General features: G+C 32.2%; 11 protein-coding genes and 1 further gene across 11 annotated transcripts, besides 1 other annotated feature; 4 read left to right on the top strand and 8 right to left on the bottom strand.

Moving 5' to 3' along the window:
• Positions 1 to 722: 722 nt before the first annotated feature.
• UFD1 (polyubiquitin-binding protein UFD1) lies at positions 723 to 1,781 on the top strand (the record flags this gene model as incomplete). Its single annotated transcript, XM_001646900.1, has 1 exon — positions 723 to 1,781. One exon carries the CDS (start codon positions 723 to 725, stop codon positions 1,779 to 1,781), a length of 1,059 nt encoding a protein of 352 aa, XP_001646950.1.
• Positions 1,782 to 1,982: 201 nt separating this feature from the next.
• Positions 1,983 to 5,666, bottom strand: Kpol_2000p58 (uncharacterized protein; the record flags this gene model as incomplete). Its single annotated transcript, XM_001646899.1, has 1 exon — positions 1,983 to 5,666. One exon carries the CDS (start codon positions 5,664 to 5,666, stop codon positions 1,983 to 1,985), a length of 3,684 nt encoding a protein of 1,227 aa, XP_001646949.1.
• A 561-nt stretch (positions 5,667 to 6,227) lies between these two features.
• On the bottom strand, positions 6,228 to 7,277 carry PDR17 (phosphatidylinositol transporter; the record flags this gene model as incomplete). Its single annotated transcript, XM_001646898.1, has 1 exon — positions 6,228 to 7,277. One exon carries the CDS (start codon positions 7,275 to 7,277, stop codon positions 6,228 to 6,230), a length of 1,050 nt encoding a protein of 349 aa, XP_001646948.1.
• Positions 7,278 to 7,662: 385 nt separating this feature from the next.
• CWC23 (U2-type spliceosomal complex subunit CWC23) lies at positions 7,663 to 8,535 on the bottom strand (the record flags this gene model as incomplete). Its single annotated transcript, XM_001646897.1, has 1 exon — positions 7,663 to 8,535. One exon carries the CDS (start codon positions 8,533 to 8,535, stop codon positions 7,663 to 7,665), a length of 873 nt encoding a protein of 290 aa, XP_001646947.1.
• A 325-nt stretch (positions 8,536 to 8,860) lies between these two features.
• Positions 8,861 to 9,829, bottom strand: YIF1 (protein transporter YIF1; the record flags this gene model as incomplete). The annotated part of the gene is made up of 1 exon (XM_001646896.1): positions 8,861 to 9,829. The coding sequence occupies one exon, from the start codon at positions 9,827 to 9,829 to the stop codon at positions 8,861 to 8,863; it is 969 nt and encodes a 322-aa protein (XP_001646946.1).
• A 668-nt stretch (positions 9,830 to 10,497) lies between these two features.
• On the top strand, positions 10,498 to 17,133 carry POL2 (DNA polymerase epsilon catalytic subunit; the record flags this gene model as incomplete). Its single annotated transcript, XM_001646895.1, has 1 exon — positions 10,498 to 17,133. The coding sequence occupies one exon, from the start codon at positions 10,498 to 10,500 to the stop codon at positions 17,131 to 17,133; it is 6,636 nt and encodes a 2,211-aa protein (XP_001646945.1).
• A 279-nt stretch (positions 17,134 to 17,412) lies between these two features.
• On the top strand, positions 17,413 to 18,855 carry ORC5 (origin recognition complex subunit 5; the record flags this gene model as incomplete). The annotated part of the gene is made up of 1 exon (XM_001646894.1): positions 17,413 to 18,855. The coding sequence occupies one exon, from the start codon at positions 17,413 to 17,415 to the stop codon at positions 18,853 to 18,855; it is 1,443 nt and encodes a 480-aa protein (XP_001646944.1).
• Positions 18,856 to 19,321: 466 nt separating this feature from the next.
• On the top strand, positions 19,322 to 20,392 carry LIN1 (U5 snRNP complex subunit LIN1; the record flags this gene model as incomplete). The annotated part of the gene is made up of 1 exon (XM_001646893.1): positions 19,322 to 20,392. One exon carries the CDS (start codon positions 19,322 to 19,324, stop codon positions 20,390 to 20,392), a length of 1,071 nt encoding a protein of 356 aa, XP_001646943.1.
• A 35-nt stretch (positions 20,393 to 20,427) lies between these two features.
• On the bottom strand, positions 20,428 to 20,928 carry LTO1 (ribosome biosynthesis protein LTO1; the record flags this gene model as incomplete). Its single annotated transcript, XM_001646892.1, has 1 exon — positions 20,428 to 20,928. One exon carries the CDS (start codon positions 20,926 to 20,928, stop codon positions 20,428 to 20,430), a length of 501 nt encoding a protein of 166 aa, XP_001646942.1.
• A 381-nt stretch (positions 20,929 to 21,309) lies between these two features.
• On the bottom strand, positions 21,310 to 21,531 carry ATX1 (copper metallochaperone ATX1; the record flags this gene model as incomplete). The annotated part of the gene is made up of 1 exon (XM_001646891.1): positions 21,310 to 21,531. One exon carries the CDS (start codon positions 21,529 to 21,531, stop codon positions 21,310 to 21,312), a length of 222 nt encoding a protein of 73 aa, XP_001646941.1.
• Positions 21,532 to 21,851: 320 nt separating this feature from the next.
• On the bottom strand, positions 21,852 to 24,092 carry DSL1 (Dsl1p; the record flags this gene model as incomplete). Its single annotated transcript, XM_001646890.1, has 1 exon — positions 21,852 to 24,092. The coding sequence occupies one exon, from the start codon at positions 24,090 to 24,092 to the stop codon at positions 21,852 to 21,854; it is 2,241 nt and encodes a 746-aa protein (XP_001646940.1).
• A 932-nt stretch (positions 24,093 to 25,024) lies between these two features.
• Positions 25,025 to 27,220: a sequence feature (similar to Saccharomyces cerevisiae YSP1 (YHR155W) and SIP3 (YNL257C)~interrupted by Tkp5 element).
• The window catches only part of Kpol_2000p48, a gene marked incomplete at both ends in the record, with an annotated part of 5,221 nt that continues 2,341 nt past the window's right edge, over positions 25,025 to 27,904 (bottom strand).

Raw genomic sequence — 27,904 nt, 5'->3', positions numbered from 1 at the left:
CTATAGCTGCAATCCACAAATAATATCCCAAGTAGAATTTTGGTTAATAAAAAGCCATATAACATGATGGAACTGTTTTTAACGTTGTTCATATTAATCGAGGCGGAAAATACCCAGAAATATCAGGATGTTTAATCTAAATTTTATTAAATATGATTAATTGATTTTCAGATCAGTGTATTATAATGATTGTGACATTTCTATATTGCCAGATGGAACTGTAGATTTTTGTGCTTTATTTATTTGACTTGGTTATGAATTGAAAGTCTCTTGTTGTTTGGTGAAGAGGAAGAATAAGAACAAGATGTGTCGTTTATATACTAAATGAAAATAAAATTGGATTAAGTTTTTGTGTCATTTTGTGTTATTTTTGTGTTTTTGCCATTTTTGTGTCACTAAAATTATTAAATTTGATAATTTCTTTTTATCGTTTTTTATCTATTTTTTTGAGACAGAATACGAATCGAGTTGGTCATGTGATACAGTAGTCACATGATCAATATATCACGTGGTTCATGTTTTTATATTTTTTCCCTGTTATACATTTGACCTTTTATAGGATATCGTATCAAAAGTTAAAGGTATAATTAATAATGTACAATAAACTTATATAAGAATATATGAACTAAACTATGACAAGGTTCAATCTATTCATCTAAGGTTTTTAGGTAAATCGAGTACAGACAAGTGCAAAATATTCTTTGGCTCTTAATATATCACTAATGTTTTCAGGGTTTGGTTCCTATGATGGGAACCAGTTTGCTAGTATTCCTCAAAAATTCGAATCATTCTTCAGATGTTATCCAATATCGATGATGAACGATAGAATCAGAAAAGATGATGCCAATTATGGGGGTAAGATTTTTTTACCACCAAGTGCATTGAATAAATTGACCATGTTGAATATTAGATATCCAATGTTATTTGAATTAATGGCAAATGAAAATGGTAAAATTACACATGGTGGTGTCTTAGAATTTATAGCAGAGGAGGGTAGAACTTATTTACCTAATTGGATGATGGAAACTTTAGATGTAAAGCCTGGTTCTTTGTTGAAAATATCAACTATTGATATACCATTGGGTAGTTATGTTAATATAGAGCCACAATCTGTAGATTTCTTAGATATCTCAGATCCAAAAGCTGTACTAGAGAATGTTTTACGTAATTTCTCTACGTTGACCATTAACGATATTATTGAAATAAGCTATAATAACAAAATATACAGAATCAAAATTTTAGAGGTTAAACCTGAATCTCCTTCAAAGGGTATATGTGTTATAGAGACAGATTTAATTACAGATTTTGCACCTCCGGTAGGTTATGTAGAACCTGATTATAGAAGTGAGGCTGCTAAGAATGAAGTTAAAAAGGATAATGCAAAAATCGATCCTTCAAATATTTCTCAAGGTTCAATGTCAAAAAGAATAGATTATCACGGTATAGTGAATAAATCGAATTTATCTACTACTTTTGGTGGACAAGGTCAAAAACTATCAGGTATGGCTTCGAAAAAGAAATCTTCCACTGATTTAAAAAATATAGAGATTTCATTGGAAGGTATTCCATTAAAGTTAGACTTATCAGACGGTCAATTGTTTTTTGGATTCCCAATTGTATTACCTAAAAAAGAAGATGATAAGGACAACGAAACTTCAAGCACAAATTTCTCTGGTCAAGGTCAATCGTTGAGGAAGAGTAATAAAAGGAAAGGTAAAAGTAATTTAGAAAATGTGAAAACTAAATCACCTAAAAGCCCAGAAGTGATCGAAATAGATTAATTACTTAATTAAAGTATTGCATTTTTCATTTGTATTACAATATATATATAATTATATATCCATGAATGATACCGTCTACTCAAAAAATATAAAAAAAATTATCTTTATAATATTAATTCATTAAATATTTCATGTAAAGGGGTAAAAACTATAACTGTTCATCATTATTTTATCATAAAAATTACTTTTAATAAATTCAATTTATTTATCTTTGTTACTCTTACCTGATTTACGACTCAATATTCTCTTTAGTGCAAGAGGCAAGTCGTCATCAGAACTTTGTTCTGTATCGTAGAAACTCGAATCTGCTTCACCGAGAGTTTTTCTCTGCGAGAGAGGTTGAAGATTTGAAGAATAATCACTAGATGATCCAATAGAGAATGCTCTTTGCCTAAATGGTTTTGGAAGACCATCCTTTCCTCGAGTCAATTTATGAGAAGCAATCCTAGCGAGGTCTACGGTAGACGGTCCAGCATCACCATAATCTGCTGTAGGTTTGTTATATGCTATCGGTTGATTTTCAAGATCTGAAAAATCTGTATTAGATAGACTTCCAGAAGTAAAGGAATTACTTGATAAATCATGAGTTTCATTTTCTTCAATAATTTCTTCCTGAATTGGTTCACTTGGTGAGAAAGTTGGAGGAGAAGGAGTATGGTTATCGGATGGAATATTGCCTGCAATAAACGTATCAAAACCAGTAACCGCAGCAGCAGCCCAATCTGTATATAATGGGCGTGATAAAAATCCATATTTAAATTCATTAACGCCAACCAATATCTTTGTTAAATCCTGTAATTCTTCAATATATTCAATAATTTCTTCAATAGCTGCACTAGATGCATTCCAACTTAAGAACTTCTCTTTTAATAATTGTTCATGAGGCGACAATAGTTCCAATCCAGCTGCTAAGGGTTTTCTAGAGTTTATTACAATACCTTCGTCATCAGAATCAGAAATTGAATCCGTATCGCTTTCGGTATCATGATCAAACCTATTTGGAACAACGTGAGGTTTTAGGCTATTGATTTGAGTACGGTATTTGTTCCACAGTGCTTGTCTAACTTTGTTAACTAGTCTTCTGTGAGAAATTCTGGCGCTAGGAAGAAATTGAGGCAGAGGTGTTTTATTTATAAAGGCTTCTTGAAGAGCTCTCATCAAACAGGAAACATTCGCAACAACTTGTCTACGGTAAGGAAATACAGCATAATTCAATTCATCAATTACTCCACTACCATAATCTAACCTTAATAAAGCTACATTATCCATACGTTCGATGATTTGTTTCTGTAAGAATATAACTTGAGTGAATATTATTTCTAATTCAACATACTTCCCTTTTAATCTAGGTTCTTGTCTTGTTAGGCCTTTGTATGCCTCTGCTCTTGCTAATGCTGCTTTCGCAGTGCGTGAAATCTTAGAAAACTGTTTATAACGATCGTTCAAATCAATTGGAGATACCTTTTCTCCTTCTAACCCAAAAGCATATAATGTTTCCATTCTTGATATACAACCGCACACAAATGATATTTCTTCATTAAGCTGCTCTCTAGCAGTAATTGGGAAAATAACTAGTTGAACCAATAAAGCAATTACACCACCATAGCCTACCGCAAGACATCTTTTGGCAAAGTTGACCAAAATACCACCTGGGGCTGAACCTGGATAAACTGCTGCTAAAATAACAATATATATACTAATGATTTGGATAATTGCAGCTTTGACGTATGGTGTTCCTAAAAGAAAATAAAAACCAGGAGCAGACCCGAAGCATGTAATAACAGTTTCTAAGTAAGGATTGGTTTGATTGACAGCCGATACGTAAGAAACATACGCCCATGCAGAACCAATAATAACACCAACTGCACGTAAAAAGAATACCCAAAATGTACCTCCCACTGATGGCTCTAAACATAAAATACACACGAAACCTATCCAGGCACCACGATATTGATTATACCAATCTCTAGTTTTAGGGATAAACATTGGAAATGATGACAATAATAAAGCAATTGCAACTTGAATAGAAAATCTGAAATGAGCTTTTGATCTCTTGTAGAATTTATTACCCCACACTAAAAATGCAGTAAAATAATACGATGGAATCAAATACAAAGGTTGCCCGACTTTCTTGCAGAGGCTATCCATATCCAAATCATTATTTGATATTGGTAACTCTTGTACATTTGATCTTTGGGGCTTCAATACTTCATCAATTTTTTGAGCTAATAGTTCATCTTCTTCAGCTTCAGGTCTCTTTGTAATCGGATAAGGATTTGCTATTGATGATGTCAATGTACCTCTTAAACCTTCATCTTCTGTAACTGAAGAACCCTTTGTATAAGTACTAGTTATCCAAGTCTTTAAAGAATCAAAATTTCTTAAGAAGTTTATCCATAACGTTTTTCCACGAATCCAACCTTTACTTTCTTGCTTTACCCGAAAGTCATATATATCTTTAGAAGACTTCATAACTTCTATTATATTCTTTGTAACCTGTTGAAAGTTCATTAAAAATGACGATAGAAGAAACATCTCATCACTTGGATCCAATAGATTAATATCCAAACGGATTAATTCATTTCTATAACCAAGGTTAAAATTCAATAATGACGTCTCCAAAGATTGAATTCTTTCTTCAAATTGGAAATCCTTTGGGAAATCTTTTTTGTTTTTATATTCAGGGAATGAACCATTTGTAAACATTGAACAAGTATGTACATTTTTTAAATTGACATCGTAAGCTTTAGCCAATACCAACTTGATTGTATAAATACTTTCACTTAATGTCTTATGCAAATCGTAGACAAGTGGACGGATTCTCTCTAAGATTTTAAATAACTTTTCAGCATCTGCATATTCAATTTCCTTTTCAGTATTCCTATTCAATGGATTAGTTTTTCCATCTCTTTGCTCCTTACCTAATAAAATAAATTCCAATTGACATGAATTTATAATCCCTTTTATTGATTTTGACAATGTATCATACGTATCCATTACAGGTGATAATTGACCTGGTGATACGTAAGAATAACTTGCTTCGTAGACACATTCTTCATAAACTAATTGACTAGTGCTTATTTTTTTGTCAATTGTATTTTTCATATTTAACAGTTTTCCTAATGATGCAGGTTCTTTTGTATATTTCGAGCTGTCGCCATTAAGATTAATAGTCAGAAAGAAGTTAATGGCATGATCAACAGCTTTATGAACTTCATTCCATGTTTCAACGGTGGCATTACCTAGATAAGAGCTACCAAACTCTGGGAATAACACAAGATTCCAAAAGATCGACATGGCAATTCCTAAATAAAAGGGAGTAGTATATGATTTCGACAATTGAGCAGGTGTTACTTTTAAAGGCTCCAGAAATGTGAAATGTACCACTAAAAAAAGAGGGAAGACTATACCAAAATAATGATGATTGACAGATCTCATCCAACCATGAAATAAAAGCATAATAGTTTCAAAAACTGCAAGGATAGCCAAAGCAGCCTCGTAACTTTTATAATGAGTGGCATAGTGTTCATTGTCAGTTAACTTATTCCAACTTGAACCTAAACAACGCTGGGCCAGGAATCGTCCCAATAAAGCATAAGCCAAACCAAAGATTAAACCAGTAATACAATAAATAGCACCTTGAATAGTACCACTGACTCTCCTGCCTGGATGAACCATAACTGAAATTAATGGTAACATTGGTGGAACACTACCTAAACGATTCCTTATCTGGGGGATCAATACAAATATAAATGCAACAGTAGAGTTTACTGTCGACTTAAATATCCTTTGAGCTAAAACCCTATCGCAGGGGAAATAATGCTGGAACAGCTTGATCAACCTCCATAAAAGATTATTTCTATTACCAACTTTTTTAGCAGCCATTGTTTAATTAATATGTCATTTAAATCGACATCCAATATTGCTGTTCTTGCTGTTATTATCGTTGATGTTGTAGATATTCAATTAAAAGTGAATGATTATATCTTGGATCCAAACTGGGAACCCTCAATCCCCAATTAATACCAAACACAGCTATATATATAGTTAATTGTACTGTCATAAGAAGGTATCTTCTCATCAACTTATAAACAATTAACCATCTGATAAGTTGATGATCCCATTGTCTAAATATCAAATAGTTTGATATTCGGCTTGACTTCTGATAAGATGATGATGACGATATTGATAAAATGGATGCTATATAAAGCATCAAAATTAAGTTCAGTATGAGCTGATGTATCAGATATATGCTATGCCTTGAGGATATTTAAGTTTATAAATATGTATCTAAGTTTAAAATGTAGTGATATACCGGTTACTTTAGTAGATATGGTGATGAAGAAGGAGCATATTGTGTGAGGGGAAGGAAAAAAATGGGAAAGGAAGTGATCTTGAGATAACTCATCCCATCAAGGGATGAGTATACTTTTGATATCAGTTAGATTATTCTATGTTGACATAATCTACTTCGTAGATGAGTTCATCGTGAGAGCCTTTTAAATCGTATTCGCTTAAACCAATGTTACCACCAAATTTTACGAATCTATCGTATTGTCTTTGGCGAATAGATTCCACTTTCTCCACCAAATCAGGCCAGTACACTTTATGATTGTATTTGAAATCCAATCTACCGTTGTACAATGCCTCTAATTGAGAAGGTTCGATATGCTTATCGAATGGTTCGTCAAAGATAGTTTTCTCCCTTGTATTTGGATCTAAGAATGGATATACCATTTTTAAAAAAGCCCAAGCATACCATGGAATGTTGGTCAATAGACATTTACCTAATCTTTCAGGGAAATAATCTTGCATTACTTTTAAACACAACTTAGTGATTGATAAAGGTGGTGATTTATCAGAGATGATTCCTGGTTCTTTGTAACCTTTCAAATCGATCAATACGGTCAATTTCTCTACACCTTGGGGAGTCAATGTCACTGCTGCTTCCATCATGTATATCAATTGCTGAACCTGTCTGAACGAAGGTTCTGTATTCTGTCTACCATTTTTCATATAGAAAATAGGTCTCCTATTTCTATCAAACCCCAACAGAACCTCCTTCCCAGTTTCATTCTCAATGGCAACCTTGGCACCAGTCAATGGATCCTCATCATTCTCATAAGTGATCCCAACCTCTCTTCTCCAAGACATAGTCTCTTCTAAATTTTTAATAGTATTTTCACGATCCCATTTGGCAGCTCGTAAAAATCTTAAAATACATTCCCTAGTCAACCAAAACTTTTCCCATGAACTCAAACATCGACGATTCACCTTATCCTTAGTACTCAATGGCAATTCAAACTCGTCATCTTGGAAATGTTCTAATACTTTTCTATAAACACCATACTGAGCCTCACTAATATTACCAATCGGAGATGCCTTACCATACTGCTCTGGAGGCTCAACAATAACCTGATCAATAGGAATCAGATCTGCTTTCGAAGATGCAGATACTGGCGACTGATCTCGTTGTTTCCTACTAAATAAACCCATCTTATTAACAATTCCAACTGTTATTAAGTGATTAGTCGTCCACTATAATTCAATAACTCTTGAAACTCAACGTTTGCCAAACCTTTTAAAAAAATAACACAAATTTTGAACATCCTAAAACATAACCTCGAAACCAACATCATCAACGTGTCAATTCTTCATCTAAACCTCTTTATATACCTTTTACAAGTCCTTTGTTCAGTTGGTGGTTCCTATTGTTAGTGTAAGTAAAAGAATCTTGTTGGGATCGCATACGAAGGAAAGGGTCTTTCTCTACATTATGTAACTGATATTTAAAGCTCATCGATGAGGTATAAATAACAAATACACGATGTAATGGATAATTTGTAGGGATATTAGTTAATCTGATGTTATAAAAGGGTGATCAGTCAAGGTTGATTGTATTTGAATGTATCAGATCTTTTAAATTTTGGTTCAAATCATTTTTTTGGTTAAAATTTGAGTAATAATGTATTGGAATTCTTGGTGAAATGTCAGAGATTATAGAATCATTCCAAGTTGAATTGTTATTGTAGAATTGTTTAAATAGTGCTTGTGCTTGTGATGGTGTCTCTAGAATGACATATGCTATTATTTTTTCATCTTGTTCGTAATTATTTCTTGAAGAGTAGTATAGATCAATGATTTTATGATTACTATTACTGCTAAAAAGTTTCTCGTTAAAAAACCTGATTAAATTGGATTCATCAGGTTGTCTGAAAGGCAGTTTATTAACTAATTCTACTCTTAATGTCGAAGAATCTGGATAATTGTTGCGTTTGTTGTTTATCTCCAAGTCTTTCCAATTACCATAAGGTAATTTAAAATGTTTCATCTTTCTTAAAGTCCTTCCATAGTCTTGAATCTGTGATATATCGTTTGTATCATGACGATAATGTGGTTTCCCCTTAAGACTATGTTTTGATTCTGATTCCTCCAACTTCTCTATAAAATTTTGTCTTTTGGCATCATGACCTTTATATAAATGAATTATATACCATTTGTCATACTGTTCTCTTAATGAACTATCACACAGAATTTGGTTTGCTAGTGATATATCATGGAAAATGCTATCAATGTCAACGTTCGAAATGTTCTTATCAGGATGATACTTTAAGGCTAATCGTCTATATTCTTTCCTGATTTCTGTCAAGGTGATTTCATTTGGTTGTCGTCTATTTCCAACCAAATCAATTTCTAATGCTTTGTAAAGATCAATTCTATCTTGAAAGACACTTTTTAATTCTGAGGATGACATCTGATGGGGTTGATACGCTGTTTACTGATACTGTTCAAGACCAATAGATCAGTTCTTTGATATCATCTATTTATCTTATATTAATACATCGATTTTAAGTAGGGCGAATTATAATAAAGTTATTAGTGTAATGTTTCATTATGAACCAATGAAGTCTATTGAAATTTATACATCAGATTATATATATATATATTTATGTGTGTATATATATCTATGTATGTATATGCCTATATCAAAGTATACTATTGTTTTGTTTATGTGTTTTCAAACTTTGAAGAATAGTTCAATTGTTCAAAGAACAGCAATTGTTGATAAACTCTGTTGATTAACTTATCAGCCACATCAATACAGATTGCCAGACGAAACCGTAGAAAAACAAGAAATAATTGCATTTCTTAACTGTAGATTTCTTGATATTGACCATGTCATCGTTTGGGTTACTGAACATATTGAATTTGACAGCTCTTAATAAGAAAACACCAAATGCGATGAACAAATAAACTTTAAGAATCAATGACAGATAAAATGGCAAAGCTGGGACGAATAAGACCAAAGTCAAAGGCACGAATTTGTAGCCTACATAACATAGCAACTCTGTTATTGAAGTGGTGGGAGAATTAGTTGAAACTAGTAAGTACAATCCCAATTTTAAAATGATTAAATCTAATGCAAGGAAGGCTACTGTTGATGATAATTTATAATATAAATTTTCAGGATTGAAGGAACCACTTAAACCTTGTTGAGTGTTCCATATCAAAATGTAAGTAACCAACCCCATTACAGGGATATACATATCAGGGGAGTTAATGTCATCCTTTGGAGGCATGAATGAAACGGTTCCAGCACCGCTTGATTGGCTTTCAGGTATACGTTGCCAATTGTTTTTGTTCATAAATGGGAACAAGACTAACAAAATCTTCTGAAGAACATAAGAAGTAGAAACTTGGAAATAATGAGAAACTGAAGATGATCCAGAAGCTGCTTTCGACACAGTTTCTTGAAATTGACTGAAATTTTGTTGTCCAATAAAATTAGAAAATGCACTTTGACCTAGTTGGAAAGCCATAGATTGACGAGGGTCTTGAAAACCATAACCTTCAGCTCCAGCACCACCATTCTGTTGAGCACCCTGGCTCATATCTGGACCTTGTTGATGATTCACAAATCCACCTCTACCTTGAAACTGTTGTTGTTGCTGTTGTTGTTGTTGTTGTTGAAACTGTGCATTACCAGCAAAACCTGCGCCGTTTGCCTGTGAATCATTACCTCCGTAACCATAAGGATTGTATGACATTTTGAAACGACCACTGAAATAACCTAAATCCACACTCTGAGAGGTTAAATACCGACTAGAACTCTTGCTTTCTTTATATTGATCTCTTGATTGTAGTGTGTTTATCAAGTTGAACTTCTGCTTCTTATAGCCAAAATGTCAAATTTTAATATACGGATATCCGGGTAACCAATGTAATATATATCTAAAGGCACTATATAACCATACAAACGGTAAGTAACCACTTCATTGAGGATCAGTTAACCGCATAACGGTATACCAATACAAGTGGCTATAAATATATGTATGCCATTTGATGTTGGTACTATTAGTAATTACTATGTATAGAGAAGAATTGCAAGATCAAGTTCAAGATCAGAAATTACTATAAAAAACAATATATCACGTGATGCGACGCGTGACACGTAAAATAATTTAAATTTAAATCTAAATCGACTTTTCCACAATTGACGAGATTTAAGAAGAGTTCATCGTTAGAACAAACACCTAAATTGTTGGCAAATATAGTATTTTGGAATCTTGAATTGGTCACTAAGGTTGTGCGAAACAGTTCCTGGCTTATTGTTTTTATTTCTAATTTGAAATCTGAGTTTGATTTGGTCCAAGACGAGAGATTTATTAGTTCAAGACAACATCCTTCTACTGAACGAATTACAAATATTAAGATCATGTCATTTGGTGGGAACAAATTCAAAGGTTCTACTACAGCTAGGTTTGTCAGAAATCCAGGTGGTTCATCTTCTAATAACTATGCCTTGACTGCACAGCAGTTATTACAATCTTCAAAAGTCGATGAGATTGATACTATGATGGGGTTTGAAAGATATATACCGCCTCAGTTCAGTGGGTCTGTTGATCCTAATAAACTGAATCAAGTTCCAGGAAGAGTAGGATGGATGATCAATATGCATCCAACTGTAATATCTGAAGATACTCTTCATGGTACACACGAGGGCTCAAGTAATGGCGGTAACATTGGGATTGCCGGGGTAGACTTCTATTTCTTAGATGAAGAAGGTGGCAGTTTTAAATCTTCTATTACTTTCAATCCATATTTCTTTGTTACTTGTACTGATGACACTAGAATTAATGATGTAGAAGAATTTTTGAAAAAATATTTAGAGAGTTGTTTAAAAAGTGTTGATATAATATACAAAGATGATTTAGATATGGATAATCATTTAGTAGGTTTAAAAAAGACATTGATTAAGCTTTCATTTATAAATTCGAATCAACTATTCGAGGCAAGAAAACTTTTAAGACCAATTTTGGCAGATAACGAAAACAATAAATTACAAAGAGATCTATATAACAAGAACCTTAATAATCAAGGAAAAAATGTAGATGCAAAACAATTAATACACGATATAAGAGAATATGATGTGCCTTACCATGTACGTGTCTCAATTGATAAAGATGTAAGGGTAGGTAAATGGTATAAAGTAACCGCGGCTGGATTTATAGAGTATACAGAGAAAGTGGCCTTTGCTGATCCTGTGGTATTAGCATTTGATATTGAAACTACCAAAGCTCCATTGAAATTTCCTGTTTCTTCAGTTGATCAAATTATGATGATTTCGTATATGATTGATGGTGAAGGTTATTTAATTACAAATAGAGAAATTATATCTGAAGATATTGACGATTTTGAATATACTCCAAAACCAGAATATCAAGGTATATTTACTATTTTTAATGAAGTTGATGAATTAGCATTATTACAAAGATTTTTTGAGCATATAAGAGATGTTAGGCCCACCGTTATTTCAACATTTAACGGTGATTTTTTCGATTGGCCCTTCGTAGAGACAAGGTCTAAAATTCATGGTCTGGATATGTTTGAAGAGATAGGTTTTGCTCCTGATTCAGAAGGTGAATATAAATCGTCATATTGTGTGCATATGGATTGTTATCGTTGGGTGAAACGTGACTCTTATCTACCACAAGGTTCCCAGGGTTTGAAAGCCGTTACACAATCTAAATTGGGTTATAATCCTATTGAATTAGATCCCGAATTAATGACACCTTATGCATATGAAAAACCACAATACTTGTCTGAGTATTCTGTTTCTGATGCTGTTGCAACATATTACCTATATATGAAATATGTTCATCCATTTATTTTTTCACTTTGTACTATTATTCCTTTGAATCCTGATGAAGTTCTAAGAAAAGGTACTGGTACATTATGTGAAATGTTACTAATGGTTCAAGCATATCAAAAGAATATTGTTTTACCAAATAAACATACTGATCCAATTGAAAGGTTTTATGATGGTCATTTATTAGAATCTGAAACTTATGTCGGTGGTCATGTTGAATCTTTAGAGGCTGGTGTATTTAGAAGTGATATTAAAAATAAATTTAAGATTGATCCAGAAGTTGTCGATGATGTATTGAATGACCTTACTGATGCATTGAAATTTGCCGTTGAAGTTGAAAATAATGCAGATTTATCAAAAGTCACAAACTTTGATGAAATTAAAAATGACATTACGACCAAGTTATTAGATATGAAAAACAATTTAGATAGAGATGAATTGCCATTGATTTATCATGTTGATGTTGCATCAATGTACCCAAATATTATGACTACAAATAGGTTACAGCCAGACAGTATGAAGACAGAAAGAGACTGTGCAAGTTGTGATTTTAATAGACCGGGAAAAAACTGTGATAGAAGATTAAAATGGGCTTGGAGAGGTAACTTCTTTCCTTCAAAAATGGACGAATATAATATGGTGAAGAGAGCACTACAGAACGAAACCTTTAAAAATAAGAATAAATTCTCAAAAAAACCCTTCTTAACTTTTGATGAATTAAGTTATACGGATCAAGTGACACATATTAAGAAACGTTTGACCGATTATTCTAAAAAGGTTTATCATAGAACTAAAGTTGCAGAAGTTGTAGAAAGAGAAGCTATTGTTTGTCAAAGAGAAAATCCATTTTACGTTAATACTGTTAGATCATTCCGTGATAGAAGATATGAATTCAAAGGTTTGGCCAAAACTTGGAAACAAAATATGTCAAAAATTGACAAATCAGATAAGCACGCAAAAGAAGAAGCTAAAAAAATGATTGTGCTTTATGATTCCTTACAATTAGCCCATAAAGTTATTCTAAATTCATTCTATGGTTATGTAATGAGAAAGGGTTCTCGTTGGTACTCTATGGAAATGGCCGGGATTACTTGTTTAACTGGTGCCACCATTATTCAAATGGCGAGATCTGTTGTAGAAGGTGTTGGTAGACCATTAGAATTAGATACAGATGGTATTTGGTGTATTCTTCCTAAATCTTTCCCGGAAAACTACTTTTTTGAGTTGGAAAATGGTAAAAAGTTATTTATGTCATATCCATGTACAATGTTGAATTATAAGGTTCATCAAAAATTTACTAATGATCAATACCAAGAATTAATCGATCCAATTAGGCACAAGTACAAAACACACAATGATAATTCTATTTTCTTTGAAGTTGATGGTCCTTACAAAGCAATGGTTTTACCAACTTCCAAAGAAGAAGGTAAAGGTATCAAGAAAAGATATGCTGTTTTTAACCATGATGGCTCTCTAGCAGAGTTAAAAGGTTTTGAACTTAAGAGACGTGGTGAATTGCAATTAATTAAGAATTTCCAAGGTGATATTTTTAAAGTTTTCCTTGATGGTGATTCCTTAGAGAGTTGTTATAAGGCTGTTGCGGATGTTGCCAACAGATGGTTAGATGTTTTAGATACAAAAGGTACTATGTTAGAAGACGAAGATTTGATTGAATTGATTTGTGAAAATAGAAGTATGTCAAAAACATTGAAGGAATATGAAGGACAAAAATCCACTTCTATTACAACGGCCAAAAGATTGGGTGAATTCTTGGGTAACGAAATTGTAAAAGATAAAGGTTTGCAATGTAAATATATTATTAGTAGTAAACCTGTCAATGCACCAGTTACTGAAAGAGCAATCCCTGTAGCCATTTTTTCTGCAGATATCCAAGTCAAAAGATCCTTTTTAAGACGTTGGTTGATGGATCCTACTTTAGAAGATTTTGATCCAAGAACTATAATTGACTGGGATTATTACCGTGAGAGAGTTGCTTCTGTCGTACAAAAGATTATTACTATTCCTGCCGCATTACAGGATGTTTCAAATCCAGTACCTAGAGTTGAACACCCAGAATGGTTACAAAAGAAGATTGCAAAGAAGAATGATAAATCAAAACAAAGTTCTTTGAATAAGTTTTTTACTAAAACCTCAGAACTTCCATCTAATAGAAAAGTTAATGATATCGAAGATATGTTCAATTCAGAAGCCGATGGTATCAAACCGAAGGTAGCCAAAGTTTCAACTAAGAAATCGATTGCTAAAAGAAGAAGAGAACAGAAAACTGCAGAAGAAGAATCTCTTGTTTTACCAACTGAGATGCCATCAATGGAAGAAGATTATGTGGCGTGGCTTAAATATCAGAAGATCAAATGGAAAATCCAAAGAAGAGATCGTAATCGTAGAGCACAGTTATTTGGTAATTCTTCGACCTCGGCAGATAGAAGTATGTTAGGTAGCCTTATTAGACAACAAGCAGAAACATATGCAAATTCTGTTTGGGAAGTTATTCAATATAAACCTTCAGGCCAACCAGGTGAATTAGATGTGTTTGTGAACATTAACGGCAAAATCCAACTTCTAAAGTTTAAGGTTCCTAAAACAATTTACATGAAATTTAAGAATGAAACATTACCATTGAGTAAAATAAAATCATGTATAGCAGAAAAGTCTAATTATCTATTGCCAAATAACCATGTTTTAAACTATAGTAGAGATGGTTCATTATTCAAGTTAACTCTTCCTGAAGCAGAATATTTAAACGAAAGAGAAGATTCAACAAGTATATTAAATGATGAAGGTGTTTTGGGTATATTTGAAAGTACAATATCTTCTAGCGAAAGAGCCATCATGGAATTGGGTTCTTCTGTTCTATTTTCATCAAATGCAATGGGTTCCTTAGGTAAAGGTTTGCAAAAAGGTTTCGATATGAAAAATCTATCTATGACAGACAATGATAAATACCTTTCTAAATTTTCTTATACAATTAGTTACTTGGTTCATTTCACGACAGATATTGGATACGAATTTTTCTGCTTATACAAATCATGGGGAAACATGGCAGATATTTTTGTATTAAAGCCTTCAAACCAAGCACAAGAATTATCAGCAAGTTCAATTGAAAGTATGTTTAAGGAAACATATGCCATGAAAGAGGATAAATTAGATAAACTGTCACACATAATCGATTTCTCAGAGGGTGTCAAATTTGAAGTCCAAAATTTCAGAGACATTACAAAATTATATCGTAAATTATCTAACAGCATAACTAAAATGAAGGATGAAAAAGGTCTGCAATTTATTATGTTGATTCAATCACCTTTTATAAATAAGATCATGAACACAGTACGTGTGATTAATCAAATACCCACTATTCACTTGGGAATGAAGGAACTTTCTTTACCTCAACTGAATTGGCAAAGTGTTTTGGCGAGAAAAATATGTAGCCATATATTGTTATGTGGACAATGGTTATCTCATTTGGTCGAACTATCAAGATATAGTAATATCCCAATAGGTAATCTTCAATTGAATAATATTGGATATATCATTGATATTTTATACGCTAGAAAGCTTAAATCTGAATCCATCGTTTTATGGTGGAATGAAAATTCTCCATTAGCAGATATTGGTGGGATTCAAAAGGAATTTGATTTGAATTCTAGTTGGATAATGAATAATTTAGATTTCCCTGAGATAAATAACCCAGACGTCTATGATAACGTGACATTGGAAGTATCAATCAACAATCTAACTGTTAACACAGTGTTGACATCGGCTCTTATCAATGATGCTGAAGGTAGTGATTTGGCAGATGTAGGATTCTCAAATAATACAGAATCAGGTGAAACCTCGAGTTCTCTTTTCATTCAGGACTCCTTCTCGAGTACCTCATTAATTGTGTTAAGAAATTTATTGAAAACTTGGTGGGATCATGCGCTCAAGGAAAATTCCACTGCAGATCTATTAGTGAACTCATTTGTTTCATGGGTTCAAAATTCAGATTCAAAATTATTTGATGGTTCACTAAGATACCACGTTTATAATTTAACGAAGAAATCGCTATTACAGTTAATGAATGAATTCACATCACTTGGCTCCACTGTTGTTTACGCAGACAGAAATAAGCTATTAGTAAAGACTTCTAAACAATCACCAGCTAATTGTTACGCTTATGGTCAATATATTATTAAAGCCATTAGATCAAGTACTACTTTCACATACTTAGATTTGAATATTGAAAGATATTGGGATTTGTTAATATGGATGGATAAATTTAACTTTGGAGGGTTAGCTTGTGTTAAAATTGAAAATACTGAGAAGCAAGAATTAAGTGCATATTCACAATGGCAAATTAAAAACTTCTTACCCTCGATTTACCAATCTGAATTCGATGATTGGATGTTAATTATATTAGATTCGATGTACAAGTCTAAGGAAAAATATCTGGAAACCAATGCAGGAACTCAAAGATTAACACAATTGCCACCTCAGAGAAACCAAGAAATAGAAGATGATGAAGTGACTTCATTAAATCATTTTACAGACCTGTTTAATAAGCCTCTATTAAAAAGAATGCAAAAATTATTCAGAAATCAACAAGAATTCATTTTGGATCCTCAATATTCTCAAGATTATGCATTTCCATTACTCCCAGGGTCTCATTTACAAATGAAAAATCCTTTATTAGAATTAGTGAAATATTTATGTCATGTCATGTTATTATCTTCAAAGACTATTTTAGAAGTAAGAGAATTAAGAAAGGAGTTGTTGAAGATTTTTGAAGTTAGAGAATTTGATAAATCTGGTGAATTCCAAAATCCAAGCAACAACTTGACAATATCCGGATTCCTATGTGAAAATTGTTTTTTTATTTCTGATATTGATTTCTGTAGAGCTGATTCAAGCACTATATTCAATTGTGATAGATGTCAAAAGGCATTGAACAAGGAAACACTTGAAGAACATTTAATCCAAAAATTATGTTCTGAAGTAGAAGCTTACATCGTCCAAGACTCACGTTGTAGTAAATGTCATAAAATTAAAGAAGATTACATGAGTGAACATTGTTCTTGTTCAGGAAGATGGGAATGCATTATTCCTCAATCAAGAATGTTAAAATCTCTAAAAGTATTCGGTCAAGTGGCATCATACTACAAATTGGAAGGATTGACTAGTTCTATAATGGAAGTAGGAGTGTAGTTGAGATGCATTTACAATTTATTATTATTTATAGATACATATCTGTATATATATACATATAGTTACGTTCATAATCACGTGACTGTTTTCAATTCATATAGCATTTAAATATTGAAGATATAAATCGCATCTTCGATCAAACTAAAGATCATACTTTATGAGTGAGAAGTGGTTACTTAAGAATTGATTTCCATTTAGTTGTAACGGTTCTCTAATCCAAGAAGATATCCAATTGGCATTTGCTATAGGTGGCTAAATATTATACTCTTTGAGAAAACCATGAGTGGGTTGCTTCCAGATGTGCCATACCGTGATTATCAGGTTAACGCTATATACTCATTTCTTCAACATGATCCTGAGTTGACCTTTTCAAATATTGTATTACAGGGTGCTACTGGTACTGGTAAAACTTATATTATGAAGAAATTTTTTGAATATAATCCTGAGTTTATTTCAGTTTGGCTACATCCTATAGAGTTGGTTTCTTGGAAGCCATTAATGCAGGCTATCTTAAGGTCAACACAACAGAAGCTTAAACAATTGTATCCAGATATTGAAGCACAGGAATATGATCCATTAGATGTCGAAGACCCATATCAGCTTCTGACATTGTTGGAGAGTGTTCTTGAAGAATACTCAAAAGTTGATATGAAATCTAATTTAATTATAATATTTGATGGTTTGGATAAATTGCAAGATCTCGATGCAAGCGTCCTATTTAAGTTAATGAAATTCCTTGAACTACTCCCAGATGAATATAACATTCAGTTGAAATTTGTGTATCTAATACAAGATTCTTCAATTCTTGATAGATACGCCTCATGTTTATTACCTACAATTGTATTCCCAAGATATACAGTCGATGAAGTAACAGAAATTCTGATTCTAACAAGAACAAATGATTTAATCAATTCCGATGCATTTAGGAACTGTATTTTGACACAAGTAATTGACAACTGTGATGATGATCAATTCTGTAAAGTTGCCATGAATTTTATTACTCTTATCATACAAGCCTTCCATCCGTATACAGGTAATGATATTGATACCCTAAATGATTTGATAGACTTTAAGTGGGACCAATACATTGAACAAATTACCAAAGAAAATATTTTGGACCCAGTTGCACTTTATCGTAGCACAAGTAAGATCTTTATTTCAACTGAAGATAATTTAGGTGATGATGATAATGACGAGGACGTTGGAGCAGATGAAGAAAATAATGGTAAGGAGGTTTTCCAAACCTATGAGCTATCGACTATTTCAAAATATTTATTGATTGCCGCATATATTTGTTCATATCTTGAAGCTCGTTATGACAGTAGTGTATTTTCCAAGAAGAGCAATATAAAATCAGGCAGAATCTCATATGGTAGAAGAAAGAAGAAAGAGGTTAACCCTAGATATTTGGCACCTTCTATATTTTCATTAGAAAGATTATTTGCAGTTTTTCAAGCAATTTATCCAGTAGAATTTAAAACAGAAAGTGGTACCTTAAGCTCACTTCGAGAAGATAAACTAATCAAGGCAAACATGGAGGTATTCCAAAATTTGGCGGAACTACATTCGTTGAAATTAGTAGCCACTGCAGTTACCAAAAATATTGATTTCTTATCTCCTAAAGTTAAATGGAAAGTTAACGTTCCATGGGAAATTATCAATGAAATATCAGAATCAGTTAAATTTGATTTAGGTTTGTATTTTAGTAATTTACATGATTGATTAGTGGAGAAACACAACTGATCATCACACTGCATGCATGAGTAAATCTGATTGGAGATCAGTAGATCTAACTTTATCGACTAATCTTCATTATGGATTTATGACATTGTAACATTAGTTACCGCTATTTTAGGATACTCTTTTATGTAAATAATAATAAGTATTAATTACAGTATAATTAAATATAATTGACTATTCTGAACTGCTGATTGTATATACTTGTAACTAGGTGAAACTTGTTCCAAATTAAATATTGGTTTGGATCATGTGTTTTCTATTATTCCAATGGTCAGTATCATTATTGTCAATATCTATTAGAAGAGATAAGTTAAATGAAAAGAACCAGAAGCAATCAAGATACAATACAAAAGAGAGTTTAAATGTAACAATGGTTGATAAATTGGACCATATAGTGTGCTATATGAGGTTAGATAAGTTAGATCTTCTAGGTATTTTGATTTAAGATATGTCTGGTGAGGTTGTTTCATCAATAACTGATGATTCATCAAGAATGAAGAGAAAGTATGAGGAAGCCAACGACAATGGTGAACAAAGGTCAAGAAGGGAACCTTCTATCCTGGGATTGGATAAATTAGAAAGTCAATTGGGTGAAGATTTAGGAACTGATACCGATTCATCTTTGGGTAAGAGTTCTGATGAGGAATCGTTAGGTACCAGCGATGATGAAGAGCAGGCCAATGTCGATGAAAATGGCAATAGTAATGCCAAATCTAAGAAACAACGATCCATGGATACCAATCAATTCAATGTTGAAAATAACATTGATGAGGAAACTAGTACTGTGAATGATGTCTATGATAATAGCAACACAGGGTATCAAATTGAAGCCTTTAACATTAATGAAGAATCAAAGAATGGAACCTTTGATAAAGATGGAAATTATGTAGAATTAAAAGAGGAAGGGGACATTACTGATCGAGAGGACATGTGGATTGATGACTGTGAAGATGTTAATAAAGCTAGAAATGCAAAAACTCTGGAAGAAATACGATCGAGGGAAAGGCAGAGGACTTTATTAAAGCAAAAAAGAAGATATACATTAGATGATACATTACTACATCTGAAATACTTTATAGATAAAGAGGATACTGTGTTGGATACTTTGAATAGATTCAGTAAACTACGAAACAAGAAAGATCCTAGTAAAGATGAACATGCATTAAAGACTAGAAATATATATATTGTCAATGCAATCGAATTCCTAACAGATTTAATAGAATTGCTAGAGAATAAAAGCGTTGAAAATGTCTATGAACTAACACGTTCTGATATCGATAAACTAATCCTTGAAGAGATTATATCGAAAGATGATTTGATCGATGATTACAAATCTAAAATATGGAACTTTAAATGGTTGACAAATTTATCAAAAGAACCGTCAAAGGACTGTTATTCAAACTATGAAATGCAATATTGGAAATCAACTTATTTTAAAGGTAATGTCATTGTTAAACATTATAAGGATTCCGATGATGTTAAGAATTGGGTCCATATCGATTGTATAACCTTTATGTAATATCAGTCAATAAATGCAAATGATGGGGAAAAAGATTACCAATCTTGCATTTGATCAGAAGTAGTGACTTCACTTGATCCACTTGAATCAGCTACAAATCCACGAATCTCACCACCTAATAATTTACAGATATTCTCAACCTTTTCAAATATTAGAGCATTTTGAGATGAATTCTTAAATTGTCTTTGGGATGATAATAGAATTATTCTAAATTTATTCTTAACTTTAACCATAGTAGATTCATATTGCTCTACATTCTTTGGGGAGTTATCTAATTTAATTGTCGATATTAATTCTTGTACTTGATTGATATTTTTCAATAAAGAATTATTCTCTTGACAACTTCTCTCCAGCACTTTGCAGATACCTTTTATCTGACCAACCAGAAGAAATCTTTGAAATCCTGTCTGTAGACCATATTGCTTTCCTTCTATGAAGTTATGTTTCAAATTCTCATTTTGACCTTCTTGGTAACCTTCTTGATAGAACTGTTCTTCTAAGTTCAATAGCTCATCCATATCAGCAGTAGCAGCCATTATAATCAACAAAGGTTCTTATTAATAACTATATCCAACACCAAACCCAACTGAGAGGATATATCAGTTCTCTATTATTTCTGCTTTCTCGTTTATATACAGTTGTTATGAGTTCTTATGAAGCTAGGATCGATTAATAAGCTGGTAAAAAGGTCTAAATTAAATGATGAGCTTTTAAGATTAAAGAATAAAAAGTGGTTAAAGGACTTATTTATTAAATATATATATAGAGATCAGACGTTATTACATAAAGGGCATGAAATTGGCATATTGTTATAAACATTACTAAAATATTTACTAATTGCAGCAAAATTGAATATTGAAAGAACCAAATTAAAGGTATTATTTTTTTTTTACCATCTTAGTATACTAATTGTTGAATTACAATGTTCTACCAGATTTAACTTCTTTACCAGTTTTCTTAATCTTTTCTAATACAGTTTCATATGGTAAACTAGAGTGTACATCGACAGTTTGGTTCTCTAATGATATATCAATATTACTAACATCAGGTTCCAAGCGTGTTAATGCCTTGTTAACTGCGTTGGAACAGCCAGAACATGTCATAACAACTTCAAACTGGTAATGATTATCATTAGACATTGTTGAATATATTATATGTATACCTTTCTGGTCTTTACCATACCTTTCAACAAATTGAAACTAATATCAAAGTGTACCTTAATTGATTTTTAACCTTACTGAAACTTTATTCACCTTGGTATTTTTATATAGCGATAAATTTTTCCCCGGTGCATAGTCAAGTAATAGTCAATAACAATAGCAATTTGCACCTCTTCTTGGACAGACAAGATGCATCAATGCCAGTAAGAACCATTTAAATAACTTGTCTGTGTTGTTAAGATACTTTGTCCTATATGTATTTTTTATCTTGTTCCTGTTTTTGTCTTGTTTTGTTTTGTTTAATCTAGGGTTTCTTTCCTGATTTCGTTAATATCATCGATTGCATTTCTTCTCAATGGTGTATCAGCAAATAGTAAAACTATCCATTGAACGATTTCTTCAGTTGAGAATAGGTAGAAGTCACCATCATAAAACATTTGCATGATATCCTTTAGATGCAATGGTAATAATTTCCCAATAATTATGAATTTTTCCCTAATTTCTCTATATTTTGGTGATGTTTCGATGCTTGGGACTTCAGATGCATTTAGCACCAAGGAGATGAATTCAGATAAGTTATTGGAGTTCTTTTCAGATATAATCTTCCAATTGAGAATATTTGAAGTTATACAATTATTGAATAGGAAATTTAGGAACTTTAAAATAAATTTCTCTGAATCTGGATTCCCAATTGATATCAATGGATTTATTATATCGCATTGTATGAATGGAACGAGATCTTTGATTTGGGATCTCCATCTTATATCCTTCTCATCTCTTTCTAAATTCCCTAAACTATTTTGAATTATCGAATTCACATATTTTTCTTTCAATGCAATTTGATTTTCCATTAATCTATAATTTAATTCATTCAATCTATCCAATGAATTATTTTCGGTTGTAATATATCTAATATCAATGTACAATTGGTATATGTTATTGGGGAAATTGCGAATAGCAATCGCCATGAATAAGGTTTGTAATAAATTAAACTTGTAGGTCTTATATTGAGGATCAACATTACCGTCACCAAGCTCTTTACAGCTAATTTCAAAATCATTTACTATCATTTTAAATAGGCTTGGTAGTTGAGTAATATGCAATTTTTGGGAAGCTGAATTAGTTTTTTCATCAACCTCATCAATATCAATATCCCACTCTTCATCCCAACCGTCGTCAACATTGCTCCCTGATTGAAATGAAACTTTTGACGCAGCTCTGGATCTCCTTTTGACATCGGTATTGTCACCTTCTGTATCCCATGAGTCTTCTGCACCATCCCATCCCCAATCATCTTGTTCCTCAGAAACTTTAGAATTTCTAGAGGCTCTAGAACTTCTTCTTGATCTTGTTTGACTTATTTTCAGATGAGTAGATTCGGTTTTATTGGTAGTTTTAAATGATTCGATCTCAGTCAGCTTTGACCATTGTTTAGTATCATCAACGAAGATGTTTCTAATTCTGTTCACCTGTTCTTCAAAAATTTTATCTAATAGTAGATTATTATAAATTTGTTTATCATTCAATAACTCTTCTGTTTCATTTCCAGAATAGTTCCATACTCCGTTGGTTGCATTTGATAACGACAATAATTTATCATTTAACTCTAAAATTAAATTTTTGATTGAAGTTGATTGTTCTTGAAGAATTGAAGATATATTTTCCTTGATTAATTTATGGGACTCTTTTGCAATTGAAGGACCAATTCTGCTGGATAGTATCACCACATCTCTCTTTGAAATACAAGATAATAAATAATCTGCTAATTTTCCAAATCCGACAAGTTTCTCAGTTAGCAAATCCAAATCTTTACTTCTTGAGTCTACTAGTGATAATTTTTTCGAGTCTTCATCATATGTGAAAATACCTTTGTCATTGAAGATATTTTCTTTTACATCATGAATGATGCTATCAAATAGTATATAACTTTTTACAATAGTCGATAACCTTTCTCTTACGATTTCTTGTAAATCACCCATTACCATGTCCTTAATCAACCAATGTTCGAAATCCAAAACGTTCTGAGGAAAGATATCTCTATTCACAAACTCCAATAAAGTTTCATAATCAAACTTCACCTTATCCTTCCCATAAACAATTTCATCCTTATGAGAGATAGTATGCTCTTTAAAATTCCAAAAATGATTTGAAATTAGATCGAACAATTTATCTACCAATTGAACATGTAGGGAATCTACATAAGTGGCAACAGATTGTTGTAATCTAATATTTTGTCTTACTAAAGTATCATTTTCCTTTAATTTTTTCCTTAAATTCTGCAAAGAATAATAACAATTTTCCAATTCCAAATATTCCATATTTGCTTTAAATTCCAAGATAAGACTTGGAATAGTTTTCAAACTATTCAACACATGCAATTCCTCAGTGAGAGAAGCATCCAGTTTCAATAAACCTTCTAGGTCAATTTTTTCAGTAATTTCAACATCATCATTTAAGCTTAACAATGGATCATTTCTCAACAGTTGTAATAACCGTTCCTTATCGGCAACAAAGCTAGCAACAGGATTTGTAACAGACATAGTCTCAATACCCACTTTTCTAGTACTCTAAACTCGACGTCAAAGACCTCCAAATCGTATATTGTCTAGTCAGTTATTGAAATACTTGGGCTTGATGCTTTGGTATTATTCGAATATCTTGGATGTTTTATACTTAATTACTGATATTACATCTAGAATCATTAATAACGACATACTTAAGAGAAGAAATTGATCAGGAACAAGAGAATTATAGAATATTAAGCGTTTCGACGATAATAACGACAACAGCAACTGAATAAGTCAGTTAAAATTGATGAATGTTGGATAGGAAATGTTATCGATCATGAATTGATCTGAGTGAGCTGAGAAAAGTTGTCATCATAAACAGTGTTGTTGACGTGTTTCGTCGTTGAATTGAGATGAGTCCCTAGAGACTTCATTTACTATTAATAACTATATAGAATTAGAGGAGAAAAAAAAATAAATAAAAATAAAATGTTCAACTGCCGATGAGATTCGACGGTTCAAATGGTTTCTAAATTTGTAATTTGTAAACTTACAAAATTAACAAATACTACAACCATGGCCATCTCTGATCCCATAGACACTTATTTGTCTGTATACTCTTGTATTCTATCTTTCAATAACGAAAAAATACTTCTTATTTTAAAAGAAGTAGTTACGAGAATGAAAATAAAATTTGAAATAGATCGAAAAACCAATCGCTTTATATACTTTTAACAATTTTGTTACCCGGACGTCGCTTATTTTGAATAAAATCTGGATAGGGTCAGATCATTCTAGTATAAGTATGCAAGAGGCAATAACCTTAATTTATAGCCTAGAATACGGAAAGAGGAACTATACAGTAAGACATTTGTGATTGTTATTTTGTATTAATGATGGTATTTCTATATATGTAATATCAAAGTGTTCGTTTCAGCTCGAAATCTGAATATCAGGTTTCTATACTATAATAGCAGTGATGACAACCGTTCAAGTTCCTCACGGCAGTCGATACAATACTTATTCAATTTGGTATCATTGGTGACCATATTAGGAATCTTGTCGGTTATCGAGTCACATCTGCTTATTTCATGTTCTAAAAACTCTTTGTATTCATCGTGAACTAATTCTCTCTCCATATTTTGAAGTAATCTTAATTCTACTAATATTTGATTTCTTTTGTATGCAATATCATTTCTTGATTTTATAAATTGCTCATCGTGTCTGCCATTGTTTGCATTGTATTTCGCCATTGCTAAAGCATCATTCTCACCTAGAAGGTCAATGTTTACTAATGAGATGGTTCTTTGCATTTCTGGTAGGTTATTCCCGTACATGTATTTATCAAATATTTTGTTGGCTCTTTTCATTGACCAATATATGACATTCGTTTTACCAGATATTATCATATTGAAAATAATTGATACAAATAATCCCAATAGCAGTTTCTTATTCAATTGGGAAATGCTACGTCCAATTAATCTTGTTGACCCTAACATAATTCTAATAAGTATGAAAACAATATTGGCAACTCTGTAAACTGTTAGTTTTAACATCACCTTTAGCAATATCGAGAAGGTGTATTCCGCAAGATAATCATTCTTGGTAATAACGTAGTCATGTTCATTTATTGCTTTCTCGCGAATTGTAAGTTTTGGTTCAATCATACCACATAATTTAGAAGCTTTAATAACTTTACCATATTTACCAATTCTCTCCAAATAATATTTGATTACCTTTTTCATTAAAACAAATTCATTAAAGGTGAAAGTCAGGATCCATTGTTTCAATAAAGCTTCATGTAGATGTATATATGATTCCGGTTCCCCGTTTTTAGTTTTGACAAATTCCAACTTATAATAGATATTTAACAAAGATCTTGTTGTTGACATGTGTAACTTACTAGCAATTTCGTGTTCAGGGTCATACGGTTCAGTGATAATGTATTTAACAGACAATTTTAATGGACGACAAAGCGGGAACTTTAAAAACACAGGATCTTGATTGATCTCATAGTATCTATTCTCAATAACACTTACAATTCTTTGAGTAATTGTTCTCTCATTAGATTTTCCAAGCACTCTCTTATTTTCGAGATTTAGATAATTTCCTGTCAATTCTAATTGAAACTTTATATCTCTCGCTATTTGTTTACTACCATCTTCTTGGACTTCCTCATACCATCTACGATCTAGATTGCTGATTGCAGTTTTTTGGGCCAAAAATAATGAAACAGGGAACGAATCAGAATTATCACCAAATAGGATATGGGTTAAACCTTTACTTGCAATTTCATAATTATTACTATAATTTACTGTATATTCGGTTTGAACGTTCCTCCTCATCAATAACATTTTCAAACCCTTTTCACTCATTGTCCAAAAGGTATTTTCAACTGGTATTGGTTTGGTACCTTTGGCAAAATTCTTCTTGTCAGCAATTTCTGCCATTACTGCAAATTTTTCTTTAGCTGATTGTTCCTGTAATTCCTCTTCGATCAATTTTAATTTCTTCCATAGATCTTCACTTCTCTTTGGATTAGAAGACTTGTCGTTTTCTAATAGGTAAGAAAACTTAGCTTCTATTATTTTTGGATCTGTAAAATGAACGTAAATACTAATATGTGGACCATTTTTCTGATAGATGTGTAACAAGTTTGGTGTATTTTGATCCAATTCTACAGATTTTATGTCTTTCATTTTATGTCTAACTAAGCAGACGAACCCCATTGTATTCATATAACAGAATATAGCATCCGCGGTAGCATAAATAGTGGCAGAAAATCTTTGTTTTTTATTCGGACACCAAAATGATGCAAATTTGAATAATAGTAATGTCTTAGGATACTTTAGAACTCTATGATCTACTGAAAAAAATATACTCCTAAATTGAATGTCATTAACTTTCATATCATTAGAATAAAATGCTGGATAGTCAACAACTGTGGAGCTTTTTTCATTAATGGCCTCTAAAATAGTATTACTATCCAAAACTGAGTAAGCACTCCAGTTAGTTGTACCCCAAATGTTCGCCAAAGTTGCACTAGGTAACCAATTTGAATGTTGATAGAAATGTGAAAAAACTGCTAACTGTGTCATCTTTGTTACAATTGGTGTGGCCTCCATTTGGAAATGAAATAATTTATCATTATCAAATGTCAACGCTGTTTGCGCAGGTTCGAAACCAGGACGGCACCTATTTCTTGAGATTGGAATAGGTGAGTGTTATTGGACTGTTGATCAGGGTGGGACATGGTTGTACTGGAGTGATAGTGGATATATTAACTGAGATCTAAGGTATAAGTACAATTATACGTTAGTTGTTTATTCAAGCTCTTGGTTTTTTATAAATTCTAAATATAGTATACAAAATATAAAATATAATTTAGTTCATAAAGTGAACATTAGAAAAGAGAAAATATTTTCTAGAAACTTGAAATCTGGTCTGCTTATATACCTTTTGAAAACTAACAGTTACCCTGAATGTGTTCCTGTCAGCAAAGTATATCTTTCAGACATAGGGTTAGATCTGGATAACTTAAGATTGTCATCTACTGATTCCCAGAATCCAACAGCCCCCCGGAAGCTTTAGATGCAAGCTTTCCATAATAAATTAATTCTGTATGTTAATTTATTAAGTAGTTAAATTTGAGACTAATTCATCTCTTAAGGTTTCAAATTGGGATTTAGCTAAAATTTTAGTTAGGATATCAGCCTGTTGGTCTTTTGTATTAACATATTCCAAATCAACAATATCCTGTTCCACTGCATGTCTGATTTTGTGATATCTCAGTGCGAGTATGTTTAGTTCTTGGATGCATTACTGGATTCTTCCTAACCAAATGC

The sequence above is a fragment of the Vanderwaltozyma polyspora genome, genomic scaffold (assembly GCF_000150035.1).
Source record: "Vanderwaltozyma polyspora DSM 70294 KpolScaffold2000 genomic scaffold, whole genome shotgun sequence".
Lineage (NCBI taxonomy): Eukaryota > Fungi > Ascomycota > Saccharomycetes > Saccharomycetales > Saccharomycetaceae > Vanderwaltozyma > Vanderwaltozyma polyspora.
The sequence above is the reverse complement of the archived record's forward strand: the minus strand, read 5'-3'. Positions and strand labels throughout refer to the sequence as shown.